General features: G+C 34.7%; 3 protein-coding genes across 3 annotated transcripts; all 3 read right to left on the bottom strand.

Annotated features, from left to right (window-relative positions):
* Positions 1–849: 849 nt before the first annotated feature.
* On the bottom strand, positions 850–9175 carry LOC145638085 (uncharacterized). The gene is made up of 5 exons (XM_081689044.1): positions 8551–9175; positions 8156–8253; positions 7896–8071; positions 6202–6310; positions 850–1213 (listed from the first exon to the last, which is right to left on the bottom strand). Exons 1-5 carry the CDS (start codon positions 8843–8845, stop codon positions 911–913), a joined length of 981 nt encoding a protein of 326 aa, XP_081545170.1. The 5' UTR covers positions 8846–9175; the 3' UTR covers positions 850–910.
* A 761-nt stretch (positions 9176–9936) lies between these two features.
* Positions 9937–15058, bottom strand: LOC145638084 (putative UDP-glucuronate:xylan alpha-glucuronosyltransferase 3). The gene is made up of 4 exons (XM_081689043.1): positions 14754–15058; positions 13192–13401; positions 12308–12942; positions 9937–11191 (listed from the first exon to the last, which is right to left on the bottom strand). The coding sequence occupies exons 3-4, from the start codon at positions 12939–12941 to the stop codon at positions 10893–10895; spliced, it is 933 nt and encodes a 310-aa protein (XP_081545169.1). The 5' UTR covers position 12942; positions 13192–13401; positions 14754–15058; the 3' UTR covers positions 9937–10892.
* Positions 15059–16845: 1787 nt separating this feature from the next.
* On the bottom strand, positions 16846–17734 carry LOC145638083 (uncharacterized). The gene has a single exon (XM_081689042.1). It carries the CDS (start codon positions 17597–17599, stop codon positions 17024–17026), a length of 576 nt encoding a protein of 191 aa, XP_081545168.1. The 5' UTR covers positions 17600–17734; the 3' UTR covers positions 16846–17023.
* Positions 17735–18515: the final 781 nt, after the last annotated feature.

Here is an 18515-nt window from a genome sequence, read left to right as displayed (position 1 = left end):
GAGTATATGTCCAAGTGTCAGACTCGGCTATTTCAATTAGGAAAATATCAGTTTTAACCTTTTAAGTTAAAATCAAAGTTGTAAATGTCCGGACTCATGTGGGAGTAGTGGAGAGATAACATGGGTACCTTCAAATAAGTACAAATTCTGGCATATAAAATCCGAGTAATTTAAGTTGAAGTGTCCATGTATCCTAGGTTGAAAGTTGAAACAGCAGAAAATCCGAAGAAGAGGCTTACTTGCAAGATTCATGTTCAGATAATGGAGAAACTCCAGCAGAAAACATTACTGAGTCCTGTCTTGCTATTGTATTCCATCCTATGGCAGCGAAACCAACTCAAAAGAAACAACAATAAGCAGCAGTTCATCTGATATATATTAAGGAATTTAAGCTGCCATATTACAACAATAAGACTCGCAAAATTCTAATCCTTGATAAAACAGAAACATACAGTAGACATAATTAAATCTGATTACAGTATCAACGATTACATATTGTCAGCTTCACTGAAGAAATTCAGTAAAAAAAAAAAAAAATCAGGAGAAAAATTAGAAGAAAAAAAAAAAAAGAGTATCTTTTTGCTGTCAGAAACACTGAAGAACATAGTTGTATAGTACGATAACAGTTTGAGCGCTTAAAATAAACAATCTGTCATTTATAAGAAGGTACAAATTATAGTTACAGATGAACAATAAGGACCAAGATCCCCTAAATTTAAGTTACATTTTTATACTTTACTATAACAGCATGGACAATGTATATCTATTACATGGATTCTGCTAAGTCAAAATATTTATTTGATGCTATCCAAAGAATATCCTGAAAGCTGCAGGTCTCCTAATTTCTTAAAAACTTCTAGATCAACGACGATAAACAGCACCGAAAGTACATGTCTATAATATAATCATATTAAATTTCAGTGTAGACGCGAGCTAAACGGATGGAGTCAAAAGGAGTTGTCACCCGCCATTCACGTTGTTTTTTACTCATCGGTCTCCCTTTTCCTGCCTTTTCTCTATTAATCCTCAAATCAGCTAAACCCCAGGTGCAACATTCTGTTTCTAGATCAAATGAAACAAGCCTGAAAACACCATCATTTTCGGAAGATGAATCAGCAGCCTCGGTGACATATCTGACGTACATAGGCTTCTCTTTGAACCTGTCAAGTTCTTGTGGAATGCGAATGACTCTCTCAAGACCCGGAGAAGACACCTGAAAGGACAAAAAAGAAAAACATTGAACATGTTATGCTAATTTTGATAAGGTCGAGATAAAATGAAAAAGAGATAATTGACTTTTTTAAGTCAAAATTATTATGAGATAAGTTACAATCCAATTCTGACCCACAAAATGAAGAATGAAACAGATCGCAATATAATCTGAAGAGCCCCAGATCAGAGGCAAGTGGTTTCTTCCAAACAGTAAAATCCCACTTTGCACAGGAAGATGCTGGAAACGCAGGAAAAATCTAAGAGCATGTTTGATAAGAGTATTTTTAGGGTTTGGAACGGATTCAATTAAACCATTACTGTTGCCAAATATTTGGTTAGAAACCTTGGAAAACAACTACCAATTACCTAACACTATGATTCCATTTGGTTTAATGTAAAACATTTTCAATGGAAAATTAGTTTTTATGGAAAACATATTTTCAAAGAAAAGCACAATTGCAAATTAGTTTTCTTTTGTTTGGTTGCATACAAGAAAAGTTCAAGAAAAATAAAAAAATAAGAGCAGAAATGTAAGGATGAATGAGAGAGAAGTAAAAAAAGAGGTAAGGAGTGTTTTGTGAAGGAAAATTTTTCCATCATTAAAGTGGAATTTTCCACCCTTGGAAAAATTGTTTTCCACCCCTTAACAAACCAAACAAAGGAAAATGGAAAAAAAAAAAAAAAAAAAAATGGAAAAATCATTTTCCATGAAAACATTTTACATCAAACTAAACGGGGCTTTGTTTGGATATAGAGAAATGGAAAGAAGGGAAGAGAAAAGGAAGGATACATCATCCTTTATTTAGGTAGCTAGTGCAAGGAGGGAAGAGGAGGGAATTGAAATGATCCATTTTTCTTCCCCCATTAATAAACCAAGGGGGTGTTTGACAATTGGCTTTTTGCCTAGCTTTGGGCTTTTTAGTTTGGTCAAACAGCCAAAAAATATGTTTGGTAGTTGGCTTTTAAGCTAGCTTTTCCGCCAAAAGCTAATAAGAGTAGTTTTTTCTATTGGCTTTTGGCTTGTTGGCCCACTTTATCACTAATAAACAGCTAACCACCATTAATAATTTTACCAAACACTTTTGTAAACAATAACTTAAAAGGCCAACCCATACAACTACTTCTAGCTAGTCAAACAAACCAACAACCAACCGTCGATTGCCAAACCCCCCAAATCTCTCCATGAAAATGGAAGCTCCCTTCTCCCTCCCATCAGCCATCTCCTTCCTTTCCCTTCCCTCTTTTTCCTTCCCATCCCTATCCCTTCACTATTGTTATCCATACATAGTGTAAGGGTAATGGTTTCCACCTATTTGTTACCTCTCTAAAAGTTAAGGTAACAATTACCCTTACCCTCCTCAAACAAAAATAGAGTTAAGTTTAACTAATTCCTTTCCATGTGTTAAACCAAACAAATGAAAAGGTGAAGGACTAAAGGTTAAATGATTCACTTCCTCTCCTTATTTATTTCCTTTCCACTCCATTTCCAATATTAATAATTCCATAGCAAACGCTCCCTAAATGTTTGTCAATGGCAAGACTTAATTAACACATGCTTTAAATTTCTAATAGAATATTGATGATTACAGGGGAAAAGGAAAAAAAGAGAGGATATGAGTAAGATAAAATGAACAGTCTAATCTCCAGGATTTCATATGCAAGAATTCAGACTTGTCTCGACGCATAAGATGTTATTCAGAGGCAAGACCTAATAGAAAATTAAAAGGTTGCAATGTTGGCATCATAAAATGTCCAAACATCTTGAATCGCTAAAGGCCAGATTTAATAATAAAATACCACTCCCGATGATGATTTTGTCCACTTCAACAATCACAAAATTTATTAGTACAGGTTGACTGCCTGAGTGCCTAAATTGAAATAACACCGTCATGGCACAATGAACACACTCCGAACTCTTATTAAGATTGGACTCTTCAATTCACCTCAAGAACTTGCATCGAATCCTCTACATTTTAATATATGTATCAACAATAAACCCTTAAGTTTGGATTAAACTAAATCAGGGAAAAAGAAATCATTAAACAGTTGAGTCCAACCCTTTTAACAGTCCGAGTAACATAGTGGAACATAAGCCAAAATCCACAAGAGTTAATAGTTTATCATGACCTGACCTTGCAAGGTTATGCTTGGTCTTCATGACTTCAGATTTATGCTTTTGTCAGATTACTTCCATGCATCCCACAGAATACTGATGATAGAAACAGTATTTGATCTTCAATGCCATTCTAAAACTTATTATATGTAGACTATAGATAACACAACAGTATTTTCTTTGTTTGAGTCCTACATTAATGGCAAACAAGCCAAAGGGTATGTAACCGGCATAAATAGAGTAGTAAAACCCTGGCTAAGCCAGAAAGTCTTTCAAAAGACATAAGGTTGATGCTCTGAACTTGTTACAGATACAAATGGACCGTCAGCCTTACCATTTCACTGCAGAAAATCAGTAAAGCTGGCTAAAATCCTGTGTGCTTCATGGTTCTTTAATTTAGTAGAGATACCAGAAACAGGAAACATATGTAGAGGCTATTGAATGATTGCTCACAGCAACATCAGCCAAACCAGCTTGTAGGATAATGAACTGAGGCCTAAACTACAGAGGAACTAGATGTATTCAACAAAGATACTATCATCTTTCCAGGGAAGCCAGTCCTATATCAGGACTATAAATTTAAACAATTTATATATCCTCTACAAAACAAGCAGTATAAGTTTGTCATTCAATATATCTCCTTATTCTAGTTAGTACAGTAACATAATTGAGGTCAATAATTTGAATTTTGTTTGTGTGAAAGCATACAATTACTAGAAAATACATTCATTCTCCTCTCTCAATTCCTTCCCACTCTTCTCCATAAAACCAACAGTGATATAGAGCTCAAAAGAATTTAAGGGCCAAACTAAATATTTGATCTTATCAAAATAAGGCCTCAACATCAATCAATAACCAAAAAAGATCAATTTGATCTTATCAAATTATGCAATAAGCTTTAGTAGCTTTAGTAGCTTTAACAGAAGTTCAACACACTAACAGTAGATTCGAAATTCAAAGGGCCTAATAACACTCAGTATGATTAAGCTAATGGGACCATTGTTAACAGCCTCACACATGAGCATAAGTTCCAAGAGAACACAGCTCTCTTCTGAAACTGCTTTGCACATAAAATTAAAGGCCAAACAATCAAATTGTACAAGAATCAGTCAGAAATCAAGGATTTGATAAAACTCAATACAGTGATAAAGTGCCACAATACAGTACATTTCTTAATGCAATTCTCTGGAAAAAACAAGTTAGCCAGAGAAAGACTGTGAACATAAAGAAAACCACAATGTATGTGGTTGGTCATTTTCAGCAGGAGTGTAGAAAATAAAAAAATTAAACAGAAAAAAAATTGTTTTGTCAAGAATTTATTTTATTTTTTTTGGTATAAAACACAATAAAGACAGTTTTAATATCTTCTGCAAGCTGTATACCTCATCAAAATTCCAGTTTGAATGGGAAATGGAGCTATTGTACAGTTTGCACTCAGCAGGCAAGGGTATTGTTTCCATTCAAACGGGAAAAAGTACAAAGTATTAATGAAGTATTAGTTCCATAATATGATGCAAAATTCCTAAGCGTAGCACAAATGGCTAGAAATGGTAATAAATCTTTCAAAAGACATTCTCTCAGGTTGTATAAACGCTTAAAATTGGAATGCCCTCAATGAACTTCACAGGAATATAATATGGTAACAGATTGCCCTGTATCTATATCAAAAATGACCTATATGACCTTTTCCTAAAGAGAACCGTTTTAAAAGCAAGAACTTTTCCGCACAGATATTCACGAATTCACAACACTATCTCTTCACAAGTTCACAGTACCAAGCATTTTATCTTGTTCATTGATGATTTTAGCCAATAGATCAGAGGTATATGACATATTTAAAAGGTTCAAACAATCAAAGCTATCATGGATTCATGACAACTCAAAGTGGGTGCTACTTAAAGACAACAAGACCTAAGAAAAGGAGTATACTCAAAGCAATGGCAAAGAGACATATGTGGAACGTCAACCCACATTGGGATACACACCTCAGCAAAATTTGGGATCTCTGTAAGAAAGAATAGGAATGTTCTGGAAAACTCTAGATGCACATTATCTGAAAATAATATGCCAAAGAAAATCCAGCGGAGATGGCATACAATGCCCTATACTAGCTGAACTTCTTGCCTATTAATTCAGGACAAAGAGCAACTGCGATTGAGAAGTGCAGCGGAAGAAATGCGACAGAAAAATATCTCAGAGCAGCAGCAAGGAGGCTATGTAAAAAATTCTACACAAAAATAAAGACTGACAAATCAGTGAATCGACATAGAGTAGTACAAGAGGAAGGCAAGGTTGATTGAACTATTACAGTCTCTCTTTTTCATTTCCATTTGGTTGTTTACTTAAGGATGTGCCCGCTCATACACACCATCTCCTAAAAAGGAATTTAATAATTTTAAAACAAGTGAATGACAGTATTGGTTACTTGTCCATTACCAATAAAGCAGAAAACATTTTTTTGCTTATCATAATGGCATGTCCACATTCTTATCATATGCAAAGCAATAAAATAGCTGTAACTTTAGGGTCTATTAAAAACATCCACTTTGTTATCGTAGAGGTTAGAGACAACCCTATCTTTTCATCAACAAACCATTGGGTTGCTATAAATGTCGATGTTGATGCAAAATTATCCTTCATTGCTGGTCACCGCATTTTTATGCATGCAATGACACTACAGAATAGATATATAGATACTAGAAACAGAAATTAATCAAGAAGATCACAAGAAGCAGACATTACAAACATCCTCATGCAAACAAAGATAATTAATTAGCTTGTCTAGGCATATCTCATTTATCAGTTTATCACTAAAAAAGGGTTCTCTCAAGTTAGTTTGGAAAAGTTCTACAAGTCAAAAAGAAGAAACCAAGTACCTCAAGTGATAAATTCTCTGGCACAGTTTTAGCTAGTTCTGCTTCATCTAGCCGTGTCCTATAGGCTGTTGAGAATTCTTCAATATCAGATATGCTGGGAGAACCATACCTGTAAAATGACATGATGTTACTTCTCATGGTTCCAAGCTTCATAATAACGATTTCCCATTACAATAAAAAAATTCAGATAATAGACTTGAACTAAAAACTAGAAAAAACAAATATGAAAGAGAATAGATTTCTTGTCTATGTTTGTTCTTCTTTCATATAAGGGGGCGTTTGGTTTGAAAAGTGGATACGGAGTGGAAAGGAAACAAATAAGAGGGGGAAAAGGAATCATTTAGCTATTACCTTTTCATTTGTTTGGTTTAACCATAGAAAGGGTATTTGTTAAGAGGAGGGTAAGGGTATTTGTTACCACAAGTTTTTGAGAGGTAACAAATAAGGGATAATCATTACCCTTAGGTAATGGTAATTGTTACCATGCCTTCAAACCAAACACATGGTAACGGTATTGGTTTAATCGAATCCGTTTCCAATTCAAAAAATACACCAACCAAACGCCCCCTAAATGAAACAAATTCTGGATTTTTTTTAATTCATGAAAGATATTTCTTAGGTGGAGGTATCTTTCACAGGGCAATGCAATGATGTGAGTACGGGTTATGGAAGGATACTTAACAACTTTAGCTCCACACAAGCATGAAACATTAATATGCAATGTCTAAAAATAACCGAGAAATTCTTCTACTGAATCTAATGCTTCTTCACATCACCAAATTAAATCTGTCACACAATACCCATTTTTCTCAACTTAGGTTGGATCTTTAGTCTTTGTCTCTTTGCTACCAGAGAGTTATGTAATATTGCAATTTTTAAAAAATAAACATGGAACACTAGTGAGGCAATGGAGAAAAATTATCCAGCTCATTCGATCAAGAGGCCAGTGAAAAGGATATGAATAATCAGAAAAGGAGTGGCATTAACATTGATAGACTACTACTACTTTAAGCTTCAAATAATTTGCAAACTGAAATTAGCCATAATTTCAAATCCCTGGAAAATTGTAAAGGAATTTCTAGTACTCAAATTATTCTCAGCTCTCAAGTTAAAATGTCGAAGGTCACAGGATTCTCGTCATATTAGTGTTGGCCTAATATACAGCCAATCTTGAACGTAAGGCCCATCATCAAAATTGTTGAAAAATCTTGCACAAAATGTATGGTTACATCACTCAACTTCAAATACAAGGGTTTTCTAGAGAAAACACTACCAAGTTCATGAAACTAGATATAGTGGTTGTTTAGTTGAACATATAGTTCTACCTCCTAGCTTCCTAAGAAGTTTTTACCATGTGATTCAATTTTCCAGCAAAATAAATTGTTGTTTGGTTAGACGTGGAAACTGAACTTTTCAGCAAGTAGTTTTAAGGGAAAAATCAACTTCCTCTATATTAAGATTAGTAAATTTTCTGACATTAATGTGTTTTTATCAGCCAAACAACTCTAAAGTTTTATGTTTTTCCAAGAACTTCCACTTCATGCCTTTTTAATTTCAACCAAACAAGCACATAGATACATGAACATAAAGAAAACTCTATGATAAATGTAGCAAGATCTTTTTAACTACTGAAATCAAAATGAATCATGGATTTTGGTTCGCGGAACAAGAGATATACATAATCAGGTAATTACTTGGTAGTCAGCTTCTCAATCCGAACTTGAATCCTGGAGTTTGGCAAAGTTCTGAAGGCATATATTCCCAAAACACCATCAAAGGAGTCAGTAACATTTTCAGCAAGTGCTAATGCTTCTTTATCCCACCATGTACCAGCAAGTGATATCCCACCGCCTTCGGCACCATCTCCAGCCTTCCACCAAAGCTCAATCAGCCAAATGGTAATTAAATCAAAGCAGCTCTAATTCATACTTCTAATTTGAACTGAACAACTTACATAAGCTTCAGCATTCTCTGTATCATAATCTTCTTCAAAGTAACCCTCATCACCATCTTCAAAGTAACCCTCATCACCATCATCTTCTAAGAATTCCTCTACAAAATATCAAAAAAATGAAAAACCCATTTAACATTAGCCCATTTGGCTAGTTATAAAAATAAATTACGAAGTATATAATAACATAATTACATAACATATAATCAAGGTAACATAAAATCTAAATTTCAAGTTCACCAAAGATGTATACTTTCTATATAAATTTTTCTTATACATAATACTAATACACAATTAATAATATCAATGCCTTCATTCATGAAAAAACAAACGTTGCAACTATTGTGAAACTGAGGAAATATTTGTTAAAAGAAAAAAATAATAATAAGATAAGATACCTTCGTCAAAATCATCAGTAATTAAGAGGTCATCATCTTCTTCAAATTCTTCGTCTTCATCAACTTCAATTACTTTTTCAGTAATGCTGGGTTGAAGAACTGGTGATTCCAACTGCAAATTCTTCTTCTTTTTTGCATGTGTGATTGAAATTGAAAAGGGTTTATTCCTAAGATGATTAAATTGTAAAGGGTAATTACAAAATCGAAAGATTATCTTCTCTTTGCTATTGATTGGGCGGTTCAAATTATTTGGGGAAACTAAAGGAAGTTTCAAATTCCAAGTTATTAAATCCATTTTTTTGATGTTGGGTAACAATTTGAAAATATGTGTTATTTAGTCGATAAGCAAAGAGTGATTTGATATGGTAAGTGGTGTGGTCGTTAATGGTGGCTAGTTGGCTTAGCTCGACCCATATTGGAATTATAGACTAGAGTAGGTTAATAGTGTTGGGTCAAGATTTTTTATCAACAATCAAGCGAAGGAAAAAGAGAAAAAAAAAAAATTAAAAAATAAAAAAACTGATATTAAGGTAATTATCGCGTTAAATAAAGAAATAGAAAGGTTGATTAAGTATTGATCGTACGAACAATATTGTCCTTTAGAGTCATTCTGATTTTGCCAACACCACCAACTGCTCTTTTTAGATCGAACCCTTTGATGATGCACGATGGATACTTGGATAGGAAATACAACCACGTCTCATAATTTAAGGAGCGGATAAAGGAAATATCAATAAACTAAGTTAAAGTTTCCCATCAATGAAAATGTTAATCAACTAAACCAAAATAATAAAAGATCCTTCAACAATTACCTATATTAGATATCAATTGTCATATTCCATTGTGCATCATCAAACATTTAGTTCTTAGCATTTCTGATTATTAAACCCCTCATTCCTAGAAGCAAATTCGAAAACAAATTCTAAGATTTGCCCAAATCAAATAATCCCGCATAATTGAGTTAAGTGTTGGTCATGGCTTCATTCGTTATATGGTCACAATTTTACCTTTATGAAAAAAAGTCAGAAAATAACAATGATGTAGACAAAATTTAATCTAAAATCTTAGGTGCCACCACGAGCAACGAAACACTACATGCAGTTTGTTCATGGAATTGATGAGCATTTGTGAAGGGGTACGCTAAAGAGTTTGAAGTAGATAATTATTGCATCGGATTGAATAAATACTATAGAGATGCTAAGCTGAAAGGTGTTTCCTATTGATTTGCATTTCATGCAAGAAGGCAAGAAGCTGAATTTTTTTTCTTTAGGAAGTGAGCTTCATTTTCCATGACAGGAAAATTGGATTACAGCCTTCATAGGTGCAATGATAATGTGCATTCTTGCAAGACATTGGAGTGTAATGTAAACGTAAGTATGTAACTAGGTTTTGCAGCAAGTCATGACATAGATCTATCAGATTGAAACAGGCCTAATGCTGAATCAGACTCCTGGGCGACTAGCGATTAAAACTTCAGAGGGTTTGAATCGGCAATGCAATCTGCATATTCAGCATACTCTATAAAATTTTCACAGGAAAAATAGGTTGTATATGTTTGCTATATCTCTGAGTCTATATTTCTTATGGACAAAAATCGGACCCTGAAACAACAAAGAGGGAAGAGATGCTGTTTTAATCCCTGACACCGGTGAAGATGAAGTAGTTGCATTGTCGGTCCAATTCTTCTCACCCCAGTGCCACAACATGCTTTCCCAAAAGCAGAAGTTTTCAAAGCATGTTTCCAATCTTGGATCCTTGATCTTTATCTTCCAGTGGCCGTCAGTGTAATTTGCTTTCTCAGCCTGCTTTCTATCCCATTCCAATGCTGCCTTCTGCTTAGACATAAGCAAACAGTATTTATGCAAGTTTTCAGGCATCGCATCATGCACCTTCCACCAAGTTTTATGAGCAATATCGCTGGCAAACTCATGCAACAATTCATTATTCCAGTTGCAATCATAATCCCAAAAGCACAACCATGGTTTCAAGCCTAGGTAATGGATCACATAAAGTATTGGTGGGTCTGCACCAAATAACCAAGTTTTCATTTCTTTCTTTTCAGGCTCGTCACCCTCCCAGTAATGCTTCAAAAAATTCATTCGCTTGGGAATTCGATGCCACCACGTGAAGATTTCATTCAAATAGCCTTGGTCCCCACCATTGTACGATTCAATCTCATTAATGTGGTCCATTAGTAATTGAAATGTACAATTAGATGGCTCAATTACCATAACCCCAGAGTTAAAAAGAGTAGCATTGTTCCCTATGGCAGAAATCTCTGGCAACCCAAATAGGAAGTCGAGATTTCGGAGTATAAGAAGGTCTGCATCTATGAAAATGATCTAGTCATAATCAGTTAGCTGCCAGAGACGGAATTTGCTGTAGTTCCACTCATTATAGGCTTCTGGTTCAGCTTTAGGGTTCCTGATTCTTTGGATGGTATGAATTTTCCAACCTGCAGCCTCAAGACCACCTCGGTGATAATCACTAATAGTGTCATCAACAAGTATGACTAAATCACGGGTTGAACCGGACATTCTAATGCTTTGCGCTGCTGCAATGGCTCCACATACATATACATGTGCTGAATGAAGGATAGTAGCATATGCTTCTCGATGTGCAGTTCCAGAAGATAGATAGGCTGATATAATAGTTCAAGTTAAAATTTTAAACGTTAGTAAATATCATGCAGCATACAGAACACTTGGTCATGTGTACAACCATACTAGGATGTTGAAAATTAAAGTATACAATATAATGACACCATTATTACAGGTAATTCAGGGATGAAGGAAAGTGCATTTAATAATAAACTATTGGTACTCCTTAAAAGGAAAGGCATAAAAACAAGCTAAAATAGTACATGACTATCATCCATGGAAATTTGGACATCTTATTCTAAAGCCAAAAATTTCCATCTTTTTCGGTTAGATCTGAAGGATTCAACCGAAAAAATCATTGGTTTCTCCTTGCATAATTTTATTTGGTCATAATTAAGAATTGTGAAAAAAATTTAATAATTTTTCATTACAAAAACCCAGCTTTACATAATTGTATGCAAAATTTTAAATCAAATAAATGATAAAATGACAGGAAATGAATTGCCGGGGAAAAAGTGCACTTTGCACACTTTCCAGAGCCAGCATTTTTTTTTTTTTTCTATTTCAATATTTGTCCCGAATCTCCCAATAGAATGTTTCTTTCAAAATTCAAAAATCATATTAAGAAATTTATATCACCTCAGTCAATGAAATACATTTATCAATATGGCATTGCAGGTACTTAAGTATAAGTCTAACTGAGCTTTTATAAATATCCTGGCTAATTCGCTATTCTTTCTCATTCATCAGAGCGATACATATGTGTGTCTGTGTTAAAGTTATGTCCAGCACAGGAAAAAAAATAATTACCAGTATGAAATTTAATCACAAAGCAATTTATTGTTTAACAGCATGCACCCTTCCACACACCTTGTGCACATGCTAAAGTGGGCCAACAAGGACTGACAGCGTCCTCACCAAATTGAGTGGTGTTCTGGTGCAATAGTTGACTCTTGTAGGCTGAACTAAATATAAGCCATGTAGCTATGAGTCTAAGATTACCTCATACTAATGCCACATCATAAATTCAAATAGAACCACATACACATCCAGAGTTAAAACCAAACATTTCAGCACAACGAATATTTATATTTAGATTTTAAAAATACAAAAGACAGACTTGCATCAATAGAATAACATCTACAAAGACATAATACCTTTTGGATTGAGAGGGAGGGCAAGTTCACATGATCCAACAGGAAGCTGAATCTTTTCTCTTAGGGTATTGAGATTGGGCTTGTACAGCCATGCATTCCCAGCACGTGACACAAGTTCCTTACAGGGGAAGAGATTTGGGATAGGAAAGCAATTAGAAATCAACAGTATATGCAGATCATATGACCCCTTAGCAGAAGCAGCAAGTTTTGCTGCAGCAAGCTGTAAGTGCAGCCGTGCAACATCTCTCCACCATTTTCCAAGCTTGTTGCAAGGCAACTTCACAGCAATAAGATCCATACGTGCATTTCTAGGAGCCTGAATACTGGGAAGAGAAGGACAACTAGGTATCTCAAAGTCTTCTTCCTCATCAATCCACTCAGGATATAGCGTTTCCCAGGTCAAACTTTTAGGAACATGGTCCAGATGCAAAATCATATGCTCAGGAGAAGGTAACATTTCCTGCCAACTATCAACTTCGCTTTCCTTGAAATTTAACAGGCCTATAGCCTTATAGTCATTCTTATCATTAAGAGTTTCCAAGACTTCGGAGATGTGATTCCAATCAATAGTTAGATCAGATACATAGCGCTTGTCAACATGAGTATCCCCTCTCCATCTATCTACAATGCTCATCCTGCATTCATAAAAAATCCGTATTAAGCAAATTGCATAGGAAAAATGATAGTCACTACTATAAAATTCAGGGGGGGAAAAACACACAGGAAATAAGTGAATTCAAAAGAAGAAACCGGCAGAAGTGGTCACTGATTCAGATAATGCAAAATATAGCAGGAAAGTTAAAGCTTTGAATTAATTTGATTGACATAAATTGAACTAAAACCACAGGAATAGCGCATTGAACAGTGAAATAGATGAAACTTACTAAGAACTGGATTTCGATATATTTTCTGTATGCTGAAGGGATGGCGAGTGAAGAAGTGTCAAAAACATTACAAACAAAATGACAATCAGGATGAACTTTATTGGGGTAAACTTGCAGTAATAACTTCTATCTTGGAAGAAAGTATGTGATGCCTTTTCTACATCTTTACTATCTCTGTGTCTTAGAGACCTTCTTTTGCTGGACTCTTCGCTGAAAGAAATCAAAGAGACAGAGAAACATTAACAAGCAAACTATCTAGACTGGCAAATGGCATTGTTAAATGACTTAAATCCAATTTTACTAACAGTGCTCACATTCCCTTATACTGAGAATCAGAATGTAAGGAATAAGACAATAAGGCCGCTAACATGTGTAATCAAAGAAGATAAACGTGAGATCCAAAATATCAAATTTTCTTTTTGTATCTATACCAACAACTTTAACAAAAATGTAAGAGAAATGATTATAATTTATATAGTATTACTACTCTATAAAATACTGGTTCAATGAATCTTAGTTATCCTACACTTTATTGCCGACATTATGAAAAGTATACTAGCTCCTACACCACATTGTTTTGGAGCTAAAAGTAAAGTTAAACTAGCTCCAAAAGTTACCAATAATTTGACAATGATCGGAAAGCATTTATATACTATTACTGGGTCGTATTTTATACTATTAAACATCATATATGACTAATTGCAGCTTCTCTCCCTACTTCCCAGTTCTTCACCCCCACCTAAAACACACACACACTGACTCACATGCACAGTCACAAGAAGTAGAGCAGCTCACCCTACTAAATACAAGAAATATAAATGACTGCTTCGTTTTGTTCAGCATAAGTACTACATCATCCCCATACTCAATACCTATGTTACTTGGACTCTTCACTAGTTCATTGCACCTCAAGTACCCGTGTCAAATCCTCAACACTCCGACTTGGATATGGATTCTCCAAACCTTCATTTTAGTCCAAAACCATGGATTTCTTTCAGAAAATAGCCGAGTCAAACATGGGAGCACTTACCTATACCCAACAAGAGTATTTGAGTCTTAATAACTTAGCAACCCTTCACCAAATAGCTAGGTTAGGAACCTAAATGGGGAAGTCAACATCCCTCTGCACACACATTCCCCTCCACTCTCCACATTTGCCTACCTTTCAAGGCCAAGCCTAAAATCTCTTAAAATATCCCTAAAATACAATCTACCCTTGATGAACTAGGTTCAATGACTAGCCCCATTATCATATAACATTCATATACATTGTAAATTATTCAAAAACCCAATAAGCCGAAACCATGAAAATCAAAATGCCAATTGAATCAACATCAAACTATACAAAAGCATAGCATTCTTCACAGCAAAAAAAACCCACAAAAATGAGCATTGTTAGAACCCACAAAAACAATGAAATACCCATTAAAGTTAAACACAGCAAAAATTAAACTTATAGTCGATTATCAAACAATGGCAAATTCCACCGACAAATAATACACAACCGAAATCATACTACTCTAAGAGCAAAGCACAAAGTTAGAGAGAAAAAGAAGACGAACACTGAAGCAGAAACACGATGACGGGCTTCCGGGGCTTTTGGGGATGAAGCAATTGAACCTCTCATCTTCTACGATTCTTGGGATTTTAATGAAAAACTCCCAGCCAAAAAACACTTACATCTGATTAAATAAAACCCAGAAAATTGCAACAAAAAGCAGTTATAGCATAGTAGTAAAATTGAATGCAAAATGGGGAAGATCACAACTGAGAATTGAAGGAGGAGAGAGAAAGTGAGAAGAATGAAATGGAATCTTGGTTTATTTAGTAGGGAAGTAATAAGAAGATGAAGCAGCAGAAATCTGTATGCCGGGAATTTGTCAGTAATTTGTAATTTTTTTAATTTTGACGGCTGAATGACCAAGTTGCTTAAGAGGTGGGTAGTGTTAGAAGCAAGAGGAGAATGGTAGTCAGCCTATAAGCTTTTTGTTTTGCTAACGGCCCGTTCCGATTTATTGAAAATCTCTTAACAAATCTGAACTGATTGGGGCTGAATTAAACTAAATTGAAATTAAATGAATTGTTTATAATAGAGGAAATTATGAGCTGAATTGATTGGAGTTAAACAAAACTAAAATTAAGCTGAACAGAACAGACCCTTAAGTTTTAACCGTCTCTATAGGGCCTATGAGTAGAGGGTGATAATCGGGTCATTTGAAATTTGTACTATTTTGTATCTATTTTTAAATATTTGTTCTATTTCTTTCGGGCACGTATATATCTTTAATTATCAATAAGTATATATTATATTCTTACAATTGAAAATTAATAATCTATTCATTGAGATGATTTCAATAAGTGTTTCCAACACCATCACGACGTGGCCTAACCTTCCCCCTTCTAACACTAAAACCCTGGTGAAAATCATTGTACTATAGCCAAAGATAATTCTCTTAGCTTGATTTGATCTTTGCTGAACTTAGCTTTTTTATTATTCTTGTTTAGTGAGCCTTTTTCTTTTTTGTCTAGCAGCTATTTTTTAAGCGCCAAATTAGAAATAATAATAACATTGAATTTTATTGAATTTTAGTGAGCCTTTTGCTTCTTTGGTTGCAACATATCTATGATATTTGGTTGTAGAAATCGTTTTACAACTTTACAAGTAATGTATCATCAACTGTATTTTGCTTTTTATTATGTTTACAAGTAGTTTGCTTACCCAACTCTTTGTTTAGATTCTTATATGAAACTTGTTCAAAATCGCAATGATCAACGAAAATATAAGCACGAGTTTAGTGATATATATCTTTATCCGTATTACATCTATAAGCAATGTAATAATCAAGAAAAGAAAATTCAACTATTTTTCTAATTGTTTCATTGATTATTTTAAAGCATACAAACGTAATATAAAAAAAACACGAAAATATAAGACCTTTAAAGCTTTAACGCTCCAAAAAATATAATAAGCAAATTCATCATATGTGAATGGAAACTAAATCTTTTGCATTTTGACAATAGAATATTCAAAAATTTATGATACCCCAATAAAGATTATTATTTTCATACTTTTACTTTCTAATGTAACCGGAGAATGGTTTTACAGCTTTTAGACTCCAAGTTTATATTACGGACTACCAAATTTCGTAACATAAAATTGGTTTTTATTGAATATATTTTTTGACGAAAATCATGTATGCCAAACACTTGGGGGCAGTGCCCGGGCTAACAAACCTAGTTTTACCCTAAATTGTTGTAGTTCTTACCTCCCAATATGCATTAAGTTGAATTTGCTTTTACAAAAAACATAGGCGTGCATTACACTTGATTTAATCAGTCATCATGAATTCACGAGTACTATGCAAAACCTAAGTAAAATTCTAATAGCAAACAACACATAATTCATGTACAAAATTAGAAATAATAATAACATCCACTTTTTTAATATTCTTCACATTGAATTTCCAAATTGCCAATAGTTGAGATCATTCAACAGTTTTTTTTTTTACTCATCTGTTTATATTTGCCCAAGTATACAATTAGAGATGATCAATAATAGCCCGGTCCAAACCCGCCCGAAAAAGTAATGAGTTACTAGACTACAATCAACAAGATATTCAAAATTGGTAGAATAGGAGTAATGAGTTACTAGTCTTAGCAATGAATAATGAATGATGTTATTGTTATAACCATAAATTATGGGTTTCCCAAATTACAAAAAGCAGAACAGAGTATTCTGCACTTAATCTGTTACTCCATATCTATCCCCAAAACCAATTAAAGGAAAAATAAAATGAAAACCCCTCAAAATAAAAGAAAACAGATTTCGATTCTAATTACATAAGATTACCCTAGTAAGAGCAACAGCAAGACAAGAAAGAAAGAAGAAGAAAAGCGAAACGAAATCTCTAGCAGACCATTTCCTCACAGCTTTAGCTTCGATCCTCATACTCTTGGCCCTTCGAAGCGCATCAACCTCCTTCAACAAATCAAATTCAATCCCTTTTCTCTTCAACTCTTCAACACATTTCCCAAGCAATTTCCAGTCCTCCTTCTCCCTCTCCAGAAGCTTCTCCAGATGCCCCTCCACATCGGTCTTATATCGGACAGCCCAGATCACTGACATCGAGAACACCAATGAGCAGAGAGACGGCACCCACGATTTCTTACAAGCAGAGGTGATGTTGCTAAAAGAGGTGTTGAATAGTAGAAGCAGTGAGAGTGAGTGGAAGAGGAAGAAGATGGTGTAGAGGTTGGTCATCTCTTTACGGACACCGTCGATTTGGGACTCTTTTAGGGAGATTCGACCGAGTATTAGGTCTTGCTCTTTCAGCCACTGCTTTACGAGGAGTTTGTGAGTTGGGGTTTGTGCTATTTGGTCAAGTGGATGCTGGGGTTTTGAATCCATTACTGGTATTTTGTTGTTTGATCCGCTATTCCGATATTCGAGAGCGAAACAGAGAAAGAGAGAATTGTTGTTTGAAAAATAGTTTTGGGGGAGAATTGTTGAGATCTCAGTTAAAGAATGGAGAAAGGGTGTAGAATGTAGAGAGATGGAGCGGGTTTTGCAACGGTCATGTCAAATTTCGAGTTTTTAAATCTGACTAACGGTCGAATTTTGGTGGTGTAAGTAACGGCTTACTTGCTGCTTTTTTAAATTCAAGTAGATTACCATTTTATCCTTGAAGGGATTTTTGTTTATTAATCGGCTAATAGGTTACTTTTACAATGCTCCCCCTAGAATTGTAGTTGTTGAAGTTCATCAGTTGAACTTTGATTTGGAGAAATTCTCCAGAAAATTAGAGAGGAAAATAAAACTTGACGAAGAAGATAGAAGTTTATTATTATTGAATAATTAGAATTACAGCAGAAGAAAAGCTTTTATACTAGAGTTAGTTACAGACTCTAACAAACTCTAACAACTTTTCTAACAAACTGAAAGCTGAGCTGTAATACTAATTGCTGAGGTGTAAGGCTGTTGCTGATGTAGCTTCATTGTGCTGAGCTGGCTGCTGATTCAAGCTATATGCTCCAACACCCCCCCCCCCCTCAAATTTGGCAGGGGAGAGAAAAACATGCCAAGTTTGTATAACAAATCCTGCTGCTGAGAACAAACAATTGCTTAGTAAAGACATCAGCAAGCTGTTGTCCTGTAGGAAGATAACAAAGCTCAATTAAACCCTCTAGGACCTTGTCTCTGGTAAAATGGCAGTCCACCTCAATGTGTTTAGTTCTTTCGTGGAAGACTGGGTTTTTAGCTATGTGAATAGCAGATTGACTGTCACAATACAGCTTTACAGGCTTCAAGTCAAATAAACCCATTT

The sequence above is a fragment of the Chenopodium album genome, chromosome 7 (genome assembly GCF_948465745.1).
Source record: "Chenopodium album chromosome 7, dcCheAlbu1.1, whole genome shotgun sequence".
Lineage (NCBI taxonomy): Eukaryota > Viridiplantae > Streptophyta > Magnoliopsida > Caryophyllales > Amaranthaceae > Chenopodium > Chenopodium album.
This window is presented reverse-complemented; position numbering and strand designations above follow the sequence as displayed.